Source organism: Pteronotus mesoamericanus, unplaced genomic scaffold, assembly GCF_021234165.1.
Source record: "Pteronotus mesoamericanus isolate MK-2021 breed Mesoamerican mustached bat unplaced genomic scaffold, CSHL_Meso_final contig_657, whole genome shotgun sequence".
Taxonomy (NCBI): Eukaryota; Metazoa; Chordata; class Mammalia; order Chiroptera; family Mormoopidae; genus Pteronotus; species Pteronotus mesoamericanus.
The window spans coordinates 6,409,419-6,427,391 of record NW_026555229.1 but is presented as its reverse complement, the minus strand read 5'-3'; the positions used below and the strand labels follow the sequence as shown (position 1 = coordinate 6,427,391).

Here is a 17,973-nt window from a genome sequence, read left to right as displayed (position 1 = left end):
TAAAGATTTTGCTTACCTTGGTTCAGTCATCAATTCAAATGGAGACTGTAGCAAGGAAATCAAGAGAAAACTGAGGCTTAGAAGGGCATCAATGGAAGATAAGGAAAGTGCATCAAGAGCAAAGATGTCATTACAGACCAAAGCTAGGATCCTATTCCGTTATAGACATACCTTGTTTTATTGTGCTTTACTTTATTGTGCTCCACAGATCAGTTGACATTTTTACAAATTAAAGACAAGACCTTTCACAATAAAAAGATTATGATTCTCTTTATCGTGATGCTTGCTTTATTGCAGTGATCTGAAACCAAACCAAATCCGCAGTACCTCTGAGGTATTCCTGTATAACGTATGGAGGCAGAAGTTAGTGTGAGGAAAAAAGTGATTCATTTGAAATATGTTGTTGGAGAAGAGCTCTATGGCTAACCTGGGCTGCCAGAAAGATGGACAAGTGGGTTGCTGGAGGCAAAAATTGACAAAGCTGAAACTGTCCTACTTTGTGCGTATTATGAGAAGGCAGAGTTCTTTGGAAAAGACAATAATGCTGGGAAAAATAGAAGGCAGCAGGAAGAGGAAGACCAAACATGAGATAGATTGACTCCATAAAAGAAACCATAGGCAGGAGTCTACAGAGCTGAGCAGGGCTGTTGAGTTTTGGGCATTGTAGACATCACTTGTTCATAGAGTTGCCAGGAGTTGGAGCAGATTCATTGGCATGTAACACGCTAATTTGTTCTATCAGTAAAATTACTAAATGAATGATTTTTAAAATACCATGGGCTGTTTTCAAGAGATAAACTTGTTTTCAAAATAGTCCTAATGTAATAGCTACCTTTGATTATCTTTTTTGTGCTTACATGTTCCCTGAATGTTTGCTTTATCAAGGGGATGATGGCCATCGAGAAAAGGACAAATGGTAATGAAATCAAGCTGTGTAGCAAAGATTTTAGTTAAACCTTATGTATAAAACCTGCTGGGTGATGGAACTCTAATAACTGTTCCTTGGCAGACTATAAGGTAACTGCTATTTGTTCAATGTTTGGGAACATTTATTTGGTTTGACAGTCACACGAAGGAATCAAATTCAGATAATTACAGCTGTTAGGGCATTGTGGTAGGGAACCAAATTAAGTGATTGCATAAAGGTTTCTTTATTTCCTTTTTGTTATCCACTGCCTCCATTTTCCCTGGAGATGAATAGAATAACATTAGTGGTTATTGAAGGATGGATTTATTTTCACCTGGATTTCCAATTCATTATGTACCTAAATGAATTGTACCATTATTTCACTTCTTTAAGACTCCTTGAAGAGGACAGTCAAAACATTTCAATTAGCTGGGAGAACTTAAACATGGAAATATTTGATCTAAAGTATATACTAGAGGTATGAACTCAGACCACAAACCATAGTTTGGCTAAAATAGGGTTTGTTAGTTTTTAAAATTGAGTCAGTAGTTAAAAATTGGGAGATTACAAGTCAAAATCTAGGCTGACTGCCATCACACAATTGACAACATACGGCTCTCATTCCCACAGGGAAGTCAGCTACAGCTGGGTAGTTACTTCTCTCTGACCCTGATATAGGTGTTTGGAACATATTTTCTGAATCTGAATCTCAGAAAGTTTGGTAAACTTTATAATACCTTCAGATACTGGTTACAGAAGTGTCTGTATGCGCCTGAATAAATCATACATTGTTTCAAGAAAACTCCCTAAGCTGGGGTAATTGACCCCTTTTTCTATCCCTCTATATTTCCTTAGTCACATTATGTTACTGATCTTCTAAAGTTTATTATAAATATCTAATTATATATCTCTGTAGTGCAGTATGAGCTCCTTCAGGCCAAGGACCATGAGTTACTTTGGTTTTTGTTCTCAGCATCTAGTACAGTTGTCCCTTGGTATCTGCAGGGGATCGGTTCCAAGAACTTCATCCTTGGATACCAAAATCCAAGGATGCTCAAGTCCTTTATATAAAATGGCCTAGTGTTTGCATATAACCTATATTTGCATATAGGCTACATCAGGGTATGCCTACACATCACTTCATTCTGTGTATTCAGTGTAGTGCTGTCTTTGTGGCAAATTCAAGTTTTGCTTTTTGGGACTTTCTGGACTGGAATCTCCGCCGCCCCCTCCCCCCCGACTTTTTTATCTGTGGTCTTTTGAATCTGGAGGTACAAAATCCATGGATATGGAGGACCAACTGTACCAGGTACAGAGTAGGCATCCAAATATTTGTTACATTTTGCTAACTTTAGTCTTTTGAATGTGATAAGCTGTTCTTATTTTACAGGAAAAATATTACATATTAACTATATTAATTTTATTATTACAATAAGCTCCTTTGGTTCAAGAGCATTTTTAAAGTTATTTCACTAATTTTCAGTTTTCTTATTTTAAATAGAAAAAGATAATCTGTATACAAGTTCCTAGTAAGTGTGCAGGTTCTTGAGAATAATTTGAGTTAGGCAGTCTTTTCCATTTTATTTTAAAATATACATTCTTCTGATATTCTTAGTGATTTTTAAACAAATCTTAATTACCATTTAATTTTGCTTGTAGTAAATTCTAATTGACAGTCTTTCAAACTCTACTTGTTTACTTACATATCTAGCCATTTGGGAGTTATTTTTAAAATTTTTATAATACTAAAAATATTGTATGGTAGCTAGCTTTTGTATTTTATGTAAATTAAAATTGAGATAGTTTTTTAGAAATTTTCAACATTTTTTAAATCCTCATCTGAGGATGCATTTAATGATTTGAGAAAGAGAGAGAAACAGCAATGTGAGAGAGAAAGGTCAATTAGTTGCCTCCTGTACATGCCCCAGGCATTGAACCTGCAGTTTTTTTGGTGCACAGGATGAAGCTTCAACCAACTGGGCCACCTGGCCAGGGCTCAACATCCTTTTTTAGATCATTTGTTATCTTGGGTTAGTTATAAAATTTTTTATTTTGTCTGTTATTGTGTTAGGGTGTTTAAATAATTTTGAAAAGTAGAGAAAGTCCTCTAGTATCTATTTATATGAGAATTGGAAAGGTTTTATTTTAAATTTCCTTAATTAAAATTTTCTAGTTACAGTCTTAAGAGAACCAACATTATATAGCCTAAATAACTAGAGAGTGTTGATGTTGATCACATTTATAGCATAAAAGCAAATAACTATTCTTGGGTGATTAGGTTGGATTTTGTTTTTCTTAGTAGTTAGTTGATGGTGGTTTCTTCTGGTTGTAATGTTTTAGGACTTTTAGACATTATATTTAGTAATGTCTGCTCTTTTATTTAGTAGTATCTCCCTTTCACAAAAAATCCAGAGGTTGGACGAGTCTAACCGTAAGTTTAGCCTAAACGTGTATAGGGAAAATGTCTTTCTATAAAGCTAAAATGATACATATCTTAAAAGTGTCAGTATCTTTAAGGGTTCTTCATGTATCTGTGAGTCAGTTATTTTACTAGACTGCGTGGTTTCTTTAACATTATGAAAGTAGAATAATATGACTCCATTTACCAAGGGTAAATATCCACAGTCAAAATTAAAAATTTTACCTTCTATTCCACATTTAGACATCTAGGTAGATTTTTAGCATCATGAAGTTGGTTCTTGTCTGTACCATGACGACAAATTTAGGTGTTGGAAGGGTAGAAAAAGAGGTAGGTAGGTATAAGTAGACTTAGTTTAAATTGGTACTTAAAAGCGAGATGAGACTGCTCTGATTTATTCTTGTAATCTTTATTTAGTCTGTTTCAGTTTTAAACACTTTACCAGCTGCATTAAGTTTCTACCATGTTAACCTGAAATATGCTATAGAAAATAAACTAAGACAAAATAAATTAATTTTTCTGTTTTTCCTTTTGACTTAACATTTCAGGATTAGGTTTGGCTTGTATTCCAGACGTAGGGTACCAGAAAAGTAAATAATGCACAATACTTAGGCTTATTTTCAATACCTTTGTTTTGTTATGGCCAATTAGATGAATTTTAGCGATGGTCTCAGGCTTCTAAAATAGGAGGGAGCAGTAGTAACTCCTATAAATACCAGTTTCCAAATGGTATCTCTCCGTTCCAGCCCATCACAACAGTTTTAAAACCTGTTTTTGTTTTTGTTTTGTTTTGTTTTGTTGCTTTATTTTGTTTTTTTAACAGGAGAGCCAGTGTAACTCCTTCAAGACTGGAGTGACACACTCTGCATCTGCGTCTGCCGCATGTGAGTTCTCATTTTGGCAGCAGCACTCTGCTAGGCTGGAACCTCTGTAGAGGTTTGCCCCTTTTTTCCCCCCCTAAAATCTGTAAACTACTACCACAGTGTGTCTTGGTGGCAAAAAGTGCATGAGAATTCCAGATTTCCCCGCAGAAAGTTTTTGGCTCATTTCAAAGGCACTGTCTCCTCTAACCTAAATTTTATCTTGTATGGACAGCACCTACTCAAACAGAGCTTGCAACTTTCATCCCCACACCATGCAGTGGCTGTCTTTTGAAGAACTGTTTTTTTTTTCCTTGCAAATGATGATGGAGTAAAGAATACCTTAAAATGCTCTCAAGTAGCTTTAGCTTTCAAAGCTTTGGTTGTTCTCTTTATAGGCTAGTTACGTAACTTGAGAACACCATGTGCTGCCCTAGTGGCTGAAGCAGTCCTCTTTTTTGGACTCTGGCCCTTGAAATAAATTTTTCCTTTGTCTTTGGATATTGGGTAAGTTAGGATAGGCCTGAGGACTTTGTCGAGGAAGAAATAAGCAGTACATGTGTGAGTCTATGCATACTCTGAAGCTACTGGCTCTATTTTGGGGAGACAGTTGTAAAAGTTGAGCTTGAGACTATGCATCATTTGCTGGCCAGTTATGTGAGAGAAATTGAAATTAGAGCCTTCACAGCTGTGGGGAGTCATAGTACTCTATAGTCAGAGGTAATATGTATGGTTCCCCAGATATGTCAAGGCTGGCCTACTTGTTTATAAAAGGAACTTTATTTTTTTCTATTTATTTACTTATTGTTCAAGGAATGGTGGTACTTTGTAGGCTTCAAGAAATAGTTATTTTTGCCACCAGGTCAGAACAAATTGTGATTATTCCCCAGGAGACATTTAGAACAAAACCTCTTAAACTCATGCTCTGTGCAGCTGCAATTCTGCTTCTCCAGCCCTGGTTGTATAAGTTCCCTGGCAGAATGTTTAATGACTTGGGAGTTCATGTTACTGAAATGATTATCTGGGAAGCTTATGAGAAAATGTCAATAGCTTGTAGTTCTTACTGATTAATATAGAGCTTAGTGAAATAGATAGTGTTTTCAAAGTGGAACTTGGACTCTCTTTGCTAAGTCCATTACCATCTGTGACTAGAGCAATTTACTTGGACTAGTAAAAAATTGGAGGGCTACTAGTGCATTTCAACACCCAAGCTTAAGTTTGATGGGCTGTGTCATCTAGAAATTCATTTTTAACAGCAGTAGTGTAGTGTACCCCACTGCAGAGAGCTTTGGATGAGATTTAGGGGGACCTAATTTTGGCTTCAGCTGATGCTTTCACTTGCTATATAACTTCAGGTCAGCAAATAGGAAAATACATCGTATTTTTTGGGAAGCACCCTAAACTCATTGAGAGAAAGGAAATTTAAAATATTTATTTATTTAGGTGGAATTTTTAGAAAGTCACCTCAATTCTGCCCTGGAATAAACACAATGTGGCAAGTATATAGGGTTTTTTCTGCCATTTTAGGGTTTGTTCTGGCAAAATGGGGATTTGAGATTTTATTAACACCTCCACCTGTACTTTTTTTCACTAAAAATCCTGAATAAATTAATTTGGGTTTCAATCCAAACTGTCTCATAGATACAGGTTTTAATCTCTATTACTCCATCAGATGCTCTGTAATTCCCTAACTAGGAAAAGTGGCTCCTTTAGGGGTGAGCCTACATAGGGGTGATTAAGGTTTATTTTTTTGTCTCCCATTCTTAAGGCATATCCAGCAAATCATCCTTCAGAAAAATTAATAATTGAAAACACTTCATATGGGCCAAATCATATAAAAATCAGTGGACTATCCAAATTGGTTAGCTATACTGTAATTTTGTTTCATTAACTATTATTTGAAATAAGTGGGGCTTTGTAGATTGAGAAGTAATTTTTGTTTTATGGAAATTTTGTTGAAATGTTATTTACTTTCAGTTGGGGTGGAAGCACTGGGTAGGGTGTGAGAAATACTATTTTATATTCTCAAACTAATTCAAATTGACATCAGTGGATACCATGCTTTCCTGCTTTTATGATAATATACCCGCTCTTACCCTGTTACTGTGTATGAATATTTAACACTTCCTTTGCCACAGTGTATAACATCTGGATTTAAGAACTCCATACTTGAAGCTTCAAAAAAATTGTTTTGGCGGGGGTGGGGGGGAGGATGGGGCTGGAACTGAGGGGAGGAAAAAAATATAGCCAGTTTCGAAAATGTTATCTGGGGTTAGCATTGGCATTAAGTTATTAATATCCACGAGACAACAAAAGAAATGACAGCTTTTGGGGGCATTGTTCTGGTGAGACTCAGCATCTCCTGAAGGACCCTAAAAATTCTAGGTTTTTTAAATATGACGAAGTGTTTATTAAAGGACTTTGAACGTCCCCCTTGTTTTTTTAAAATTTCAATTTAATTTAAAAAATTAGATAAATACATTAATGTGTTACAAGTACAAAAGAAGGTACACAGGTCTTCCTTCCGCCTTGTCTCTTGGCCATTTATCTGCCTTTGGTAGAGGCAGCTGTTTTTATGGTTTCTTTTATGTATTGTCAGAAAAATTGTACAGGATTGCTTTTGGAAAGGGAATGTTGAATTGTACTCATTAAAACATTAGCATTAACTTGGATAGGCAGACTAATTGCAGTGAAAAAAACAATTAGCTTGAGCCATAGGCTATATGTTAATCATAGATAGAACTAAACTAAAGTAGTGGTAATAGTTGCATTATTATGAGACTAGAAGAATAGAATGGATTTGTTTTTGGCCTCATTTGGCCTTTAGCAAAATAGCAGGTCTGCCCCACCACCCTCAGCCGCTCCCCCCCCCCCCCCATATGCCTTACCCACTTCTAGAGACTGATGGAAGGATGCTTAGCTAAATATCTCTTTTGGAAGAAATCTAATTAAAGGGGCAACATTTTCTTCATGCTGAACTGCAATGATGATTCTAAAATTTTTTTCATTATAGAAAATTTCAGACATGTACTGTATAGAGAAACCCTCATATTCCAAAATCCATTTTATTTCACGTGTGAAAAATAGTATGCTTCTTTGGCAGATAAGGAGATTATATTTTATGCATACACTTGCACATCCTAATCCTTCTGTAATTATGTCTAATAAAATGAATCATAATTCTTTAACGTCTCACTTCCAGTTCACATTCCAGTTTCCCTAATTATCTCAGACATTTCTTTTTATGGTTGATTTTGCAGTAATAACTTGTAAAATGTAATTTTGATAACTATAATATTGGTAGGGCTGATAAGAAAACAAGTTAATCCTGACAAACAGAATTATGCTTATTGAAGAAGGAATATAAAGCCACTACCAAGCCAAATAGGAATTCCAAAAATAGACTGGGTTTTTAAAAAGCTCATCCTGAAGGATTTGTACACCAGTTATACACACTTGTGACACTTTCAACATATGTAAACCTCTGTATCTAGTTTTGTATTTTACTTACATTCCCATGGTTAATATCATAGCTGTGCATATTAGTTTTCTTCCTTCCCTTTAGACTGTGGGCATGAAAGAATAAAAAGAAGGAAAAAGTGTTTGGATTAGGTTCCTTAAGAGTGAAGCATATATCTGAAATATATGCTGCTCCTACTATAATATGACCGGTTCTTAAAGACTAACAGTTGAGTTCTGTGATTATTTGGGGCAGTACAAAACATGGACTTGGGGCAAAAAGAAGAAAAATGGCAGATTTAGGAAGAGGGGGAACTAGGAAAGAATAGAAATTCACTGATTTGCCTTCTATTTGAATTGGCTATTGTTTTAATAAGAACCTCTTCTTTGTGCAGTGTACAAGTCCCCGGAGTATGAGTCCCTTGGTTTTGAGCTTACTGTGGAGAGATTAGTTTCTATTGGCTATCCTCAGGAGCTGCTCAGCTTTGATTATGATTCTACATTCCCTACCAGGTAATTTTTCAAGAATTTTTTTTCTTTTTTAGATTAAGGACCCTCTGTCTGCAAAGTAATAATTCCAAATGCATCCTTGACCACCCCCCACCCCGCAAAGGGGGCGGGTGTGTGTGTGTGTGTGTGTGTGTGTGTGTGTCTCTCTCTCTCTCTCTCTCTCTCTCTCTGGTTGGTGTTGATTCTAAAATTGCCAAGGACTTTTTATGTATACCATATCTTTTGTGTTCTTGAATTAAGTTTAGTTTATTGTTATTGAAGATCAAGATCCATTTATGGAAAAGAAAAGGGATTAAATTGATGGGCAGTAATTAATCACAGATGCTCCTGCCTTTGGTTGTTGGAGAGCAGTTACATGTTTAGCTAATACACTTAAGTTGATAATCAGGAGCCTCTTGACAGTGTGCATTAATGGATTTGATAGGAAAGATTTAAGGTTCAGAAAGATGGTGTTTATTTGAGATGTCACCATCATGTATGTCCCATATATAACATCTAATAGAGGAAAATAAAAGTCAGCTCAGTTGTCCAAAGAAATTAAGAGTGTTTTAGAATGGAACCAGCTGTATTAAGAGGAATTATAGATTGCATTTTGTTTCATTAAGCTCTTATTCCTTACAGAAAACAGTTGTCATTATTTGTCTAGAGTAAATATCTTTTAGTTGCTCTGGGATTCGTCTTTAAGATTTCATTCACTCACTTTAACCTCAGGTTATGATTTGGAACATACTTGAGTTGCCAGAAAGCTTGAAGATGAGTTTGGTTCACGGTGATTGAGTAATATAAGATTATTGCCTGTATTACTTTGCATTATTCATAATGTTTTCATTTTCACATAGGGGACTTGTCTTTGACACATTATATGGAAATCTTTTGAAAGTTGATGCCTATGGAAACCTCTTGGTCTGTGCACATGGATTTAACTTCATAAGGGGGTGAGTACAAAGAAAGCTTTTAGCCTCTTTCTAGTGTTTTTTTTTTAGCCAGACAATATGAAGATGACAATGTTTCCCTGGATTTAATATACTGTCCTATATTTTTAATTATTAAAGAGTTCTTTAACGTAAGGACACTTAATTATGTATTACGCAGTTAAGACCCAAACTGACTCATTAAATATAGTTAGCAGTTACATTTTGTTTAAAATACGTGGTTTCTGCCTAGATCTGTGTTGCAGTTGGTTGGGTGTTGTCGTGGAGAGTGAAAGTTCACAAGTTCGATTCCCGGTCAGGGCACATGCCTGGGTTGTGGCTCTGTCCCTGGTTGGGGTGTGAGAGGCAACTGATCAGTGTTTCTCCCCCTCTCTTTCTCACTCCCTTCGTCTCTAAAAATAAATAAATAAAATCTTTTAAAAAAAATGGGTGTTTTCTAATGATACAGCATCCAACAAAACTAATCTTGAAACTGTAGGTGCTTTGCCTTATTTGAAATTCTAAGATTTCATATTCTCCTTCTTAATGCACTTCTCAGGTAGCTGCTTAGAAGAGGTATGTACATAAAAGTGCTTTGAAAAATTTAAAACTACAACAGTGTAAATTACTAAGATTTTTAACAGTTAATAATATTTTTTAAACAATCTAATGAATAGCTTCAGATTTTTGATTATGTTGTTAAATTTTTTTAAAACATAGGATTAAAAATGAACACAGGGCGATCATATTTAAAGCAATAAGGGTAAGCTTTATTTTCATAATTGGAATATTTCCACTATTTTTACTCATTTGGGCTTTCCACCCTAGTAACAGCAGATAAAATTTAGTGTCTACTGTTTTTTGGTGAAACATCCCAATTTTCTCTTTAAAAATCACAATTTTGCAATTTGACAACTTTTATAATTGTGGCTTTAGAGTTATGCAACTTCTCCACTGTCATACTACCTAATTTACCACTGGCACTGTATTAGGGTCAGAGCTCTTAAAACCAAAATAGGTTATGTGTCAGTCTCTCATGTAACTTTGCTGTGTATTATTCTCAATGGCAAAGTAGTAAAAACTGCACAGTCTACGTCAAAATTGTTAAAGAGACAATGCCTTTTTGCTAAATTCATTTGTGATAAGAGGCACAAATTAATTGAAACTGTCCTAGAGTTTTCTTTAAAACTGAGATCACATTAAAGCCCTACTTAGAATTGAAATATCTTATGCAAGACTCTTTAGCTGGTATAACATAGGCTCAAAGATTTCCAAGTGTATGTAGTGAGAAAAGTGTGAAGTAAATACCCCATCGTGACACATCTGGACAGGCCTTTCTTTCGCTGTTATATTTGTTTTTCTTTCACTGTACCTCTCATGAGGGGTTTGTTCAAAATCCATAAATTATCAGTTGCAGGACTTAGAATGTAAAGTGATTACAAATAGTACTGGCAACCTAAGCTATTTTACATAAGGATATTGTCACTGTAATTCAGAGTCTCAATGAAGATGAACCAACACTCTATTTATTAATGTCTGAACATTCTATTTATTAATATGTTATGGAAGGAGGGGTAGTCAAAGAAGAAAAGGAACAGAAGCAGTTCTATAAATTAGTACTACTGTTAGATTTACTCACTCAGATCCACAGACCTTTCCTTCCCCAGCTAAAGCCAGTAATGTTTCCAAATAGTTCCTTTGGAAATACATTTAGTAGTGTTTCAAAAATAAGTCATTTATGAGTAAATGCAGAATCATTCAAAACATTCTACCAGCACTTAGCACTGTACAGTCTTTAGAGTCAAAAGGAAAAGTCCATGGAGAAGAAGAGACTGAGGATGGAAGATGAAGGGGAGATAGTTACTGAAATATATGGTAGACAAGACTGAAGGGAAGGTAGGGCTCCAGCAGGTAGCGCCTTACATACCTTCCCAATGAGTTGAGGGCTCTTTTTTGGACAATTGTAAAGCTTTTAAAGTTTTAGAATTGGATAATATTGAGATCAAATCTTTATTCTTGGGTTGCAGAAAGTTAGCAGAAGTCTAGCATTCCTTCTTTTATGATAACATTACCTCTCCCAAAGCATGATTTGACACTTAATTTAAACAAAATGTAATTGTTAACTATATTTATAAGTCAGCTTGGTTTCTAATTGCCTAATAACTGTTAACTATCCCTCTATAAAGGAATTACTCTTTAATGATGGTGGGACTAGGAAAGTATATCGAAAGAGACAATGTCATCTTACTAAGCCTGACTGAAGAAAGCATGTCATTACTATTCCTTTTCACCTAATTTTCATTATAGAAAATCTTGAAAGGCTAGAAGATGAGATATTCTACAAAGTTATTCTTTATTGGAACATTATTTCAGAAGGGTTACGAGGATAGGAAACAATGTGATTTTTATATTCCTAACTAGAATTTATGCCATTTATAGTTAACAAACTCAACCAGGAATTGACCTAGGTTACTCTTTAAATTTGCTGTTCTTTATTTAGATTATTTCCATACATTCACCATGAGAATTGTGCATTTTTATATTTTAGTTTTTCTCCCTTTCAGTTTCTCTGTAATATTTTTATTAATACTGTCCCTTTCCCCTTCTTGCAGTGTCTCATTTCACTCTCCATGATTCTCATGCATCTCTAACAACTTCTGTTTCACTGGCTTTTTTTTCAGACCCTAAATGTTCTCCATGGATATGTCCTCAGTCTTCTCTTTCTTTGTACACTTAAGTGGTCTCCTCTATTCTAACAGTCTTGATGACTTCACATACTACCTGTGCATAGATGTTCTCTCTTAAGTCTGAATCGCTGTTTTAAATTCTTGACCTATGTTTCTAAATGCCTGTAAAAATCTGTTTACTTTGAGCTTAATGTATCTAAAATAACACTCCTTTTACTTATGAAAGTTCTTACCCAGTTTTATATTTCTGTTAATGGAACAACCACCCTCTGAGAGACACCTTAATATAAACATCATTATCATTCTTTCTCTCTCTTTCTTTTACTTTTTTACTGAACATCACTATCTTTGATTTTTATATCCCTCATCTGCTAAATTCAATCAGATGCCTGATCTTGTCCATTTTACTTCGATGATCTCCCCTGAATACATTCTTCCCGTTAATTTCCTTTGCCACCATGCTAGAGTAGGCCCCTGCTGCTCTCAATCTAGACTGCTGTGATAACCACGTAACTGATTTTGTAGTCTTTTGTCTCTGTGTCACTTAGCTTTTGCTGCATAATAAATTACTTCAGAACTTAGTAGCTTAAACAATGATCATTTTATTTAGCTTAAAATTTTGAGAGTCAGCCAGACAATTCCAGGGTTCCTCAGTTGATCTGGAATGGCCTTATATCTGGCAGTTGGCAGCCTTTCAGCTAGGGTGCCTCATTTCTGCATGTAGCCTTTTCCTTCCAGCAGGTTAGCACACTCTCATTCACACAGTAATCTCAGAGTTCCAAGCACAGCAAGAGCAGACAACCCAAACGTACAAGTTTTTGGAGTCTCTTTTTAGATCCTATTTATTGCTGTTCAAGCCTGTATTCAACGATGCAGTTTCATAATCAGAGGAACCAAAGTCCTATTACAAAGAGATAGGAAGAATTTACAGCTATTTTTGCAATATATCACATCTGTTTTTTCCATTTTACCCTAAAACTTCAACTGATTTAATGTTTTTACAATTCAACTCTGCTGGTTTTATCCCTCTGCTTAAACATTGTCAGTGACACTCTCTTGCTCTTGGGCAAAGTATGAGAACGATGGCATGATCTGCCTCAGTTTATCTTCAGTTTCATTTTTCTCTGTTCCCCTTTCTCTACTCATGTTGGACTAGTGTCAGAACTGGTCTGCCCTGCCTTTAAGGATCAACTTACACACCACCACTTTCATGAATCCTCCCTGGATTTTTCTGTCCTCACTCACACATTTACTTTTCTTAACCCTGTTGAAATGGTCTCCCCTTCTTCGGTTTTGTTGTAGCTCTTTGCACCTTTCTTTTGTAGTTACGGTTTTTTTAACCTTGTTACAATTGTCCCTTACCAGACTGAAAACTTTTTAAGGGCTGGAACTGGAGCTTGCTTATCTTCATGTGTAATATTTGGAAATGTGCTTTGCATTTAGCTATCAGAATATTTGAATGAATTTTTGAGTGATGACTATTTATCACAGTTATTATAGTTTTCTGAGTATCAGTTAATTTTTTTCTTTCAGACCAGAAACTAGAGAGCAGTATCCAAATAAATTTATCCAACGAGATGACACTGAAAGATTTTACATTCTGAATACACTATTCAACCTACCAGGTAGACTCATTCTATGCTTCTATATGCTGATGCTTTCTCCTCTTCCTAAGATTATTTGCCTTTGCTCAAGGGAGATAAATTTGAATTATTTCACTTAGAGCTTATGAATATCTATTCTTCATTTTTCAGAGACCTACCTGTTGGCCTGCCTAGTAGATTTTTTTACTAATTGTCCCAGATATACCAGGTATGTATACTAGAATTTTTTTTCAATAGATTTTTTTAAAATTAATGTACAGGGTTTTAGAGAACTGGCCATTGTAGGTCTTTTCTGCTTTTCTGAAGTGAATTTAGTGCTAGTGAGAGATGCCTCATTGCCAGCCTGAGAGAGATGGGACAGCACCAGCAGCTCCATGCAGGCTCTCAGCTCCCACTCGGCCCCTCTCCTTGCCAGTGTGCTGCAGCCATGTTTGGAAGGGACCACTTCTGATTGGCTTCTCGTGGGAATGAAGACGGCCAGCAGAGGTGCTAATTGTGACAACTGAGTGGGAGGTTTGTGTGATGATTTTCTGTCCAGACAGAATTACACTAAAACCCCCCTACTCATTTCACAGCAGCTACCCAGGAGCCATTCGAGGACAGTAATTTAGTTTCATTCCCAGGCCCACCCAGCAAGATTTGATGGAAGGGTAAATGCCATTTGTCTTCCCTGAAGTAAAATTTTGCTTCTCGAACAAGTTATCCTCTCCTGTTTAGGGAATTACATAACCACTACTGAAAGTTCAGCCGTATGTGCCAGAATTTGCTAATTTTCTATCCTGTTTAGGTCTTACCCACTTCAAGGCACTGAATTTGGTAGAGCACTAAGTCACTGAGCTAAATAGAAAATAGGCAATACCTTTGTATTCAGAGACATCAGAAAAGTCATGAAGAGAACTTAAGTTACCAATTTTAACTTTAAATGTTTCTTTGATGGGAACCTGTTTCTTAAAAGTGATGAATAAAGGAACGTGATATTTTTGGAACTGGCCTTTTAGCTTCCATTCAGTATATTCTGTCACTTTGCATTTGTTCATAGTTACTGTATTCCTTTGAACACTATAGTCATCTCTGGTGGTCAAAATGAATTTTCATTAGAGAGTAATTATTTTCCTAATTAGCCAGCACCTTTATCTATGTGATAATGGAAACTTTGGGTCCCTGGGCAAAGTATGATATTTTATTTACCCTTCTCTGGATTCCCTGTCATGTTCTTTTCCACTTTCTGTAGTTGTGAAACAGGATTTAAAGATGGGGACCTCTTCATGTCTTACCGGAGTATGTTCCAGGATGTAAGGGATGCTGTTGACTGGGTTCATTACAAGGTACGTAAGAGCTGCTTCTTTACCTGTTCACTCATTGGCATATGTTTTATATGGTCTTACACTAACTTCCCAAGTGCAAATAGAGCAGTTTTTCTTCTTAAAAAACAAACAAAAAACATGGATTTGCTCCCTAATGACAGCTCTGTATAATATTTTTGTTCTTTGTCCTCCTTTCAGAGGTAATGATTATCTTTCCTCAATGATGGTGCTTGCTTTCTAGATTGTATTTCAGTTTGTATTTTCCAAACATACTTAGAAGAGATTTTAGTGTTAATATTATAGTTGCTGTATCCTATGGAGGTAATTATGGTCCATTTTTTTTCAAATACCTCCCACTTGGCTGATATCATTATCAAATATTATATTTACATTTACTATAAATTGTACTAAGTAAAATATGAGATGCCTTTTGATTTCTAGTTTAAAATAAGAATAGTTTTATATTTTAAATATATTTTGGAGGCAGAGTTACAGCAAATCACATATGCCACTTTATTCTGGTTTTCTCCAGTGTATCTATTTTTTCATTTTGGTAAATACTTAAATGTACCTGGGTTGTTAGTAGACACAGTTTGTCTTATAAATTGTTAAAAACTGGTTTTGTTCTTATTTCCTTTTTTTCTTCCCCTAGGGCTCCCTTAAGGAAAAGACAGTTGAAAATCTTGAGAAGTATGTTGTCAAAGATGTAAGTTATAAGGGGAAATCTACATGATAGCTTATTTTACCTGGTTGGAAAATTAATACAGTAACAAGCCTATTTATAACAAAATGCACAAGGGAAGGTATTTCTTTGTCTTGGCATAATGTATGCCAAGTATAACTACCAAGAGTTTTCAGCCAGGTCTTAGCAGTTTTTCCTGTTTGTTAATAGTCAAGAAGACCTAATATTCCACTTGTCCTCACAGCTCTAATTATAACAGCAGCGAGAGTGGTCACTGTGTGCACATCAACGTGCTGAGTGCACAGTGTGCACGTGCACTGTCCCACTTAACCTGTTGCATCACCCTGGATTAGGTTTTGTTACCTCTGCTTTATAGATGAATGAACGGAGGAATAAAGGGAGTAAATAACTTGACCAAATTCATACATTTAGTAGGTAGTAACCCAAATCATAACCATGTTAGATTTTCTAAAAAATATATACTTATATGTAACTTACTTAAATTGTTCTTAACCTATTTACAGGAAATAATAAGGAAAGTTTTAAAATATCATTAAAAGACATTAGTGGAAAACCTAATAAAATTCAGAAAAATCTGTAGTTTAGTTAATAGTATTGTGTCAATATTAATTTCTTAGTTTTGGCAACTGTGCTATGGTTATGTAAGACATTAATGTTAAGGGATGCTGGATGAAGAATATATGGGAACCCTCCTTACTATTTTCACAACTTTTAAGACTGAAATTATTTCAAAGTAAAAAGTAAACATACACACACTTCTTCCTTTTCTTATAGAAGAAAAATAACATAATGCAGTATTTTCTCAAAGTATATTGGTAAAGATTACTTACTGTTTTCAGTCTTTGTACATCCTGTTTCTCCTCCACTCTCACCCCAGTCCTTGTTGTTTCAAAAAGAACACTGAGGGGTTTAGGAGAGTTCCAGGGGAATTTAAGTAAAGGAACCTATTTACTGTGAGAGAAGGAAAAATCTGTTTTTCTCCCTGGTTATATGAGAGTTAGAATTTCATTATGTATCTGCAGCTGGATCTGGGCATTTCTAGACTGTATCCTGCATATGTCATTTCAATTCTGCAAGGTGTTTTTTAAAAATGAAAGTCTATACAGTGAAGCTGTATCTGATACTCTCCATGGAGAGGATTTTGCCGGTGATGTTTAAAATCAGCTCCTTCTGATCTCTAACGCATATAATTCACATAATAAGATTTACAAGGTAAATTAGACTCTTTCCTGAGGCAGATGTGAGGAGGGTAGAGATATGCTTTTATAAGCATATACTCATTTATATGTATCATTTATACATATGTATTATTTTATGTATAAAGTTTATATATTATATATACCATGTATATTACATATGTTAATACTTAATTTATGCATAGTGATAATGTGATCTTCTAAATGCAAAAATCTATAACGATCCAACCAACCCTTAAAGGACATTCCCTGTTCTTATTTCAGTGGATAAAAGTCCAGTATATGATTATTCCACAGTAAATGAATATGTATTTGTGTTTTGGTGTTTCACTCATCATTATATTACATTTCAGGGAAAACTGCCTTTGCTTCTGAGCCGGATGAAGGAAGTAGGGAAAGTATTTCTTGCCACCAACAGTGACTATAAATATACAGATGTAAGTGCTGAATATTCACATTTCTTTATACAGAGGAATTATTTTGGACTAAAGAACTGTGAGGATAACAAGGAAGATAATAGTATGTTAAGGATAGTTTTTACCATTTCATATTGAAAGCAGTGAAAAGAGCAAAAATATATAGCATAAGGGCTAGATCAGAGTGATTGTCAAATTTTTCTAAATATTTGACTGTATTCACTGATTGCAAATAACTACTTGAACATTTTAATTTGGGGGTTATTTAAAACATTTGTGCTGATTAAAATGGCTTCTGTGTCTCTCTGGCACATCATTTATAAAACTTGAGTCACTCCTTTCATTGCACATGCTTTCCCTCCCTGCTGTTGGGAGCCAGACATCAATAGATGGTGCAAAGATGTTCTGATTCTTAGCCCTCAAAATTTACTATCGCTTAATGCAAATTTTTTTTGCCATGATCAAAGCATGTAGAAAAGCTGATTTAACTCCTTAACCTCATCTTACTTGCTAAGACAGTAACAAATTCATAGCACTAGTAAGAAACTCAGTACTTCCCAGTCCTCTTTATGTAAAGTCTTTTAAATCTGGGGATTTGGAATAAGCAGTTTTACAAAGCCAATGGTTCATTGGCTTGGTTAGTCTACTAATGGTAGTAAGAAGACCAAGGTATGTTATTTCCACGTGAGTCATTTGTTTTCTCTATGCTCTTATCTCGAAAGACCCTTGCCTCCAAAAATGTGTTCAGGTGCACTAGGAGCATTAGGTAGGGATATATGGATGAATCTGTACAAAAATATCTCCTAGAAAAAATCCATGTCCTACTGAGAACGTCAGAAGCTTTTGTATGTTTGTTATGGTGAAGCATAATTTCTGGCTTTCACGGCAATGATTTCATAAACTTTAGAGAAAATGAGAATGTGATGAATCCTATATTAAAAAGGATGTGTCTTATGAAAAGCATGTGTGTGATTTTTTCTTTAGTAGTGTTTTATAT

At 35.3% G+C, this 17,973-nt stretch overlaps 1 protein-coding gene across 5 annotated transcripts in view; it reads left to right on the top strand.

The window, feature by feature from the left end:
* The window catches only part of NT5C2 (5'-nucleotidase, cytosolic II), a 105,967-nt gene that overhangs the window by 80,975 nt on the left and 7,019 nt on the right, over positions 1-17,973 (top strand). For 4 of the 5 annotated variants that reach the window (XM_054581448.1, XM_054581445.1, XM_054581446.1 and 1 more), the window contains 7 exons: positions 8,041-8,158; positions 8,995-9,090; positions 13,287-13,378; positions 13,508-13,565; positions 14,589-14,682; positions 15,314-15,367; positions 16,914-16,997. In XM_054581448.1, the coding sequence (XP_054437423.1) occupies positions 8,041-8,158; positions 8,995-9,090; positions 13,287-13,378; positions 13,508-13,565; positions 14,589-14,682; positions 15,314-15,367; positions 16,914-16,997 (596 nt within the window). Of the gene's footprint in view, positions 1-8,040; positions 8,159-8,994; positions 9,091-13,286; positions 13,379-13,507; positions 13,566-13,772; positions 13,871-14,588; positions 14,683-15,313; positions 15,368-16,913; positions 16,998-17,973 lie in introns of those variants that run through there. The other variant, XM_054581449.1, reaches the window with a different exon arrangement.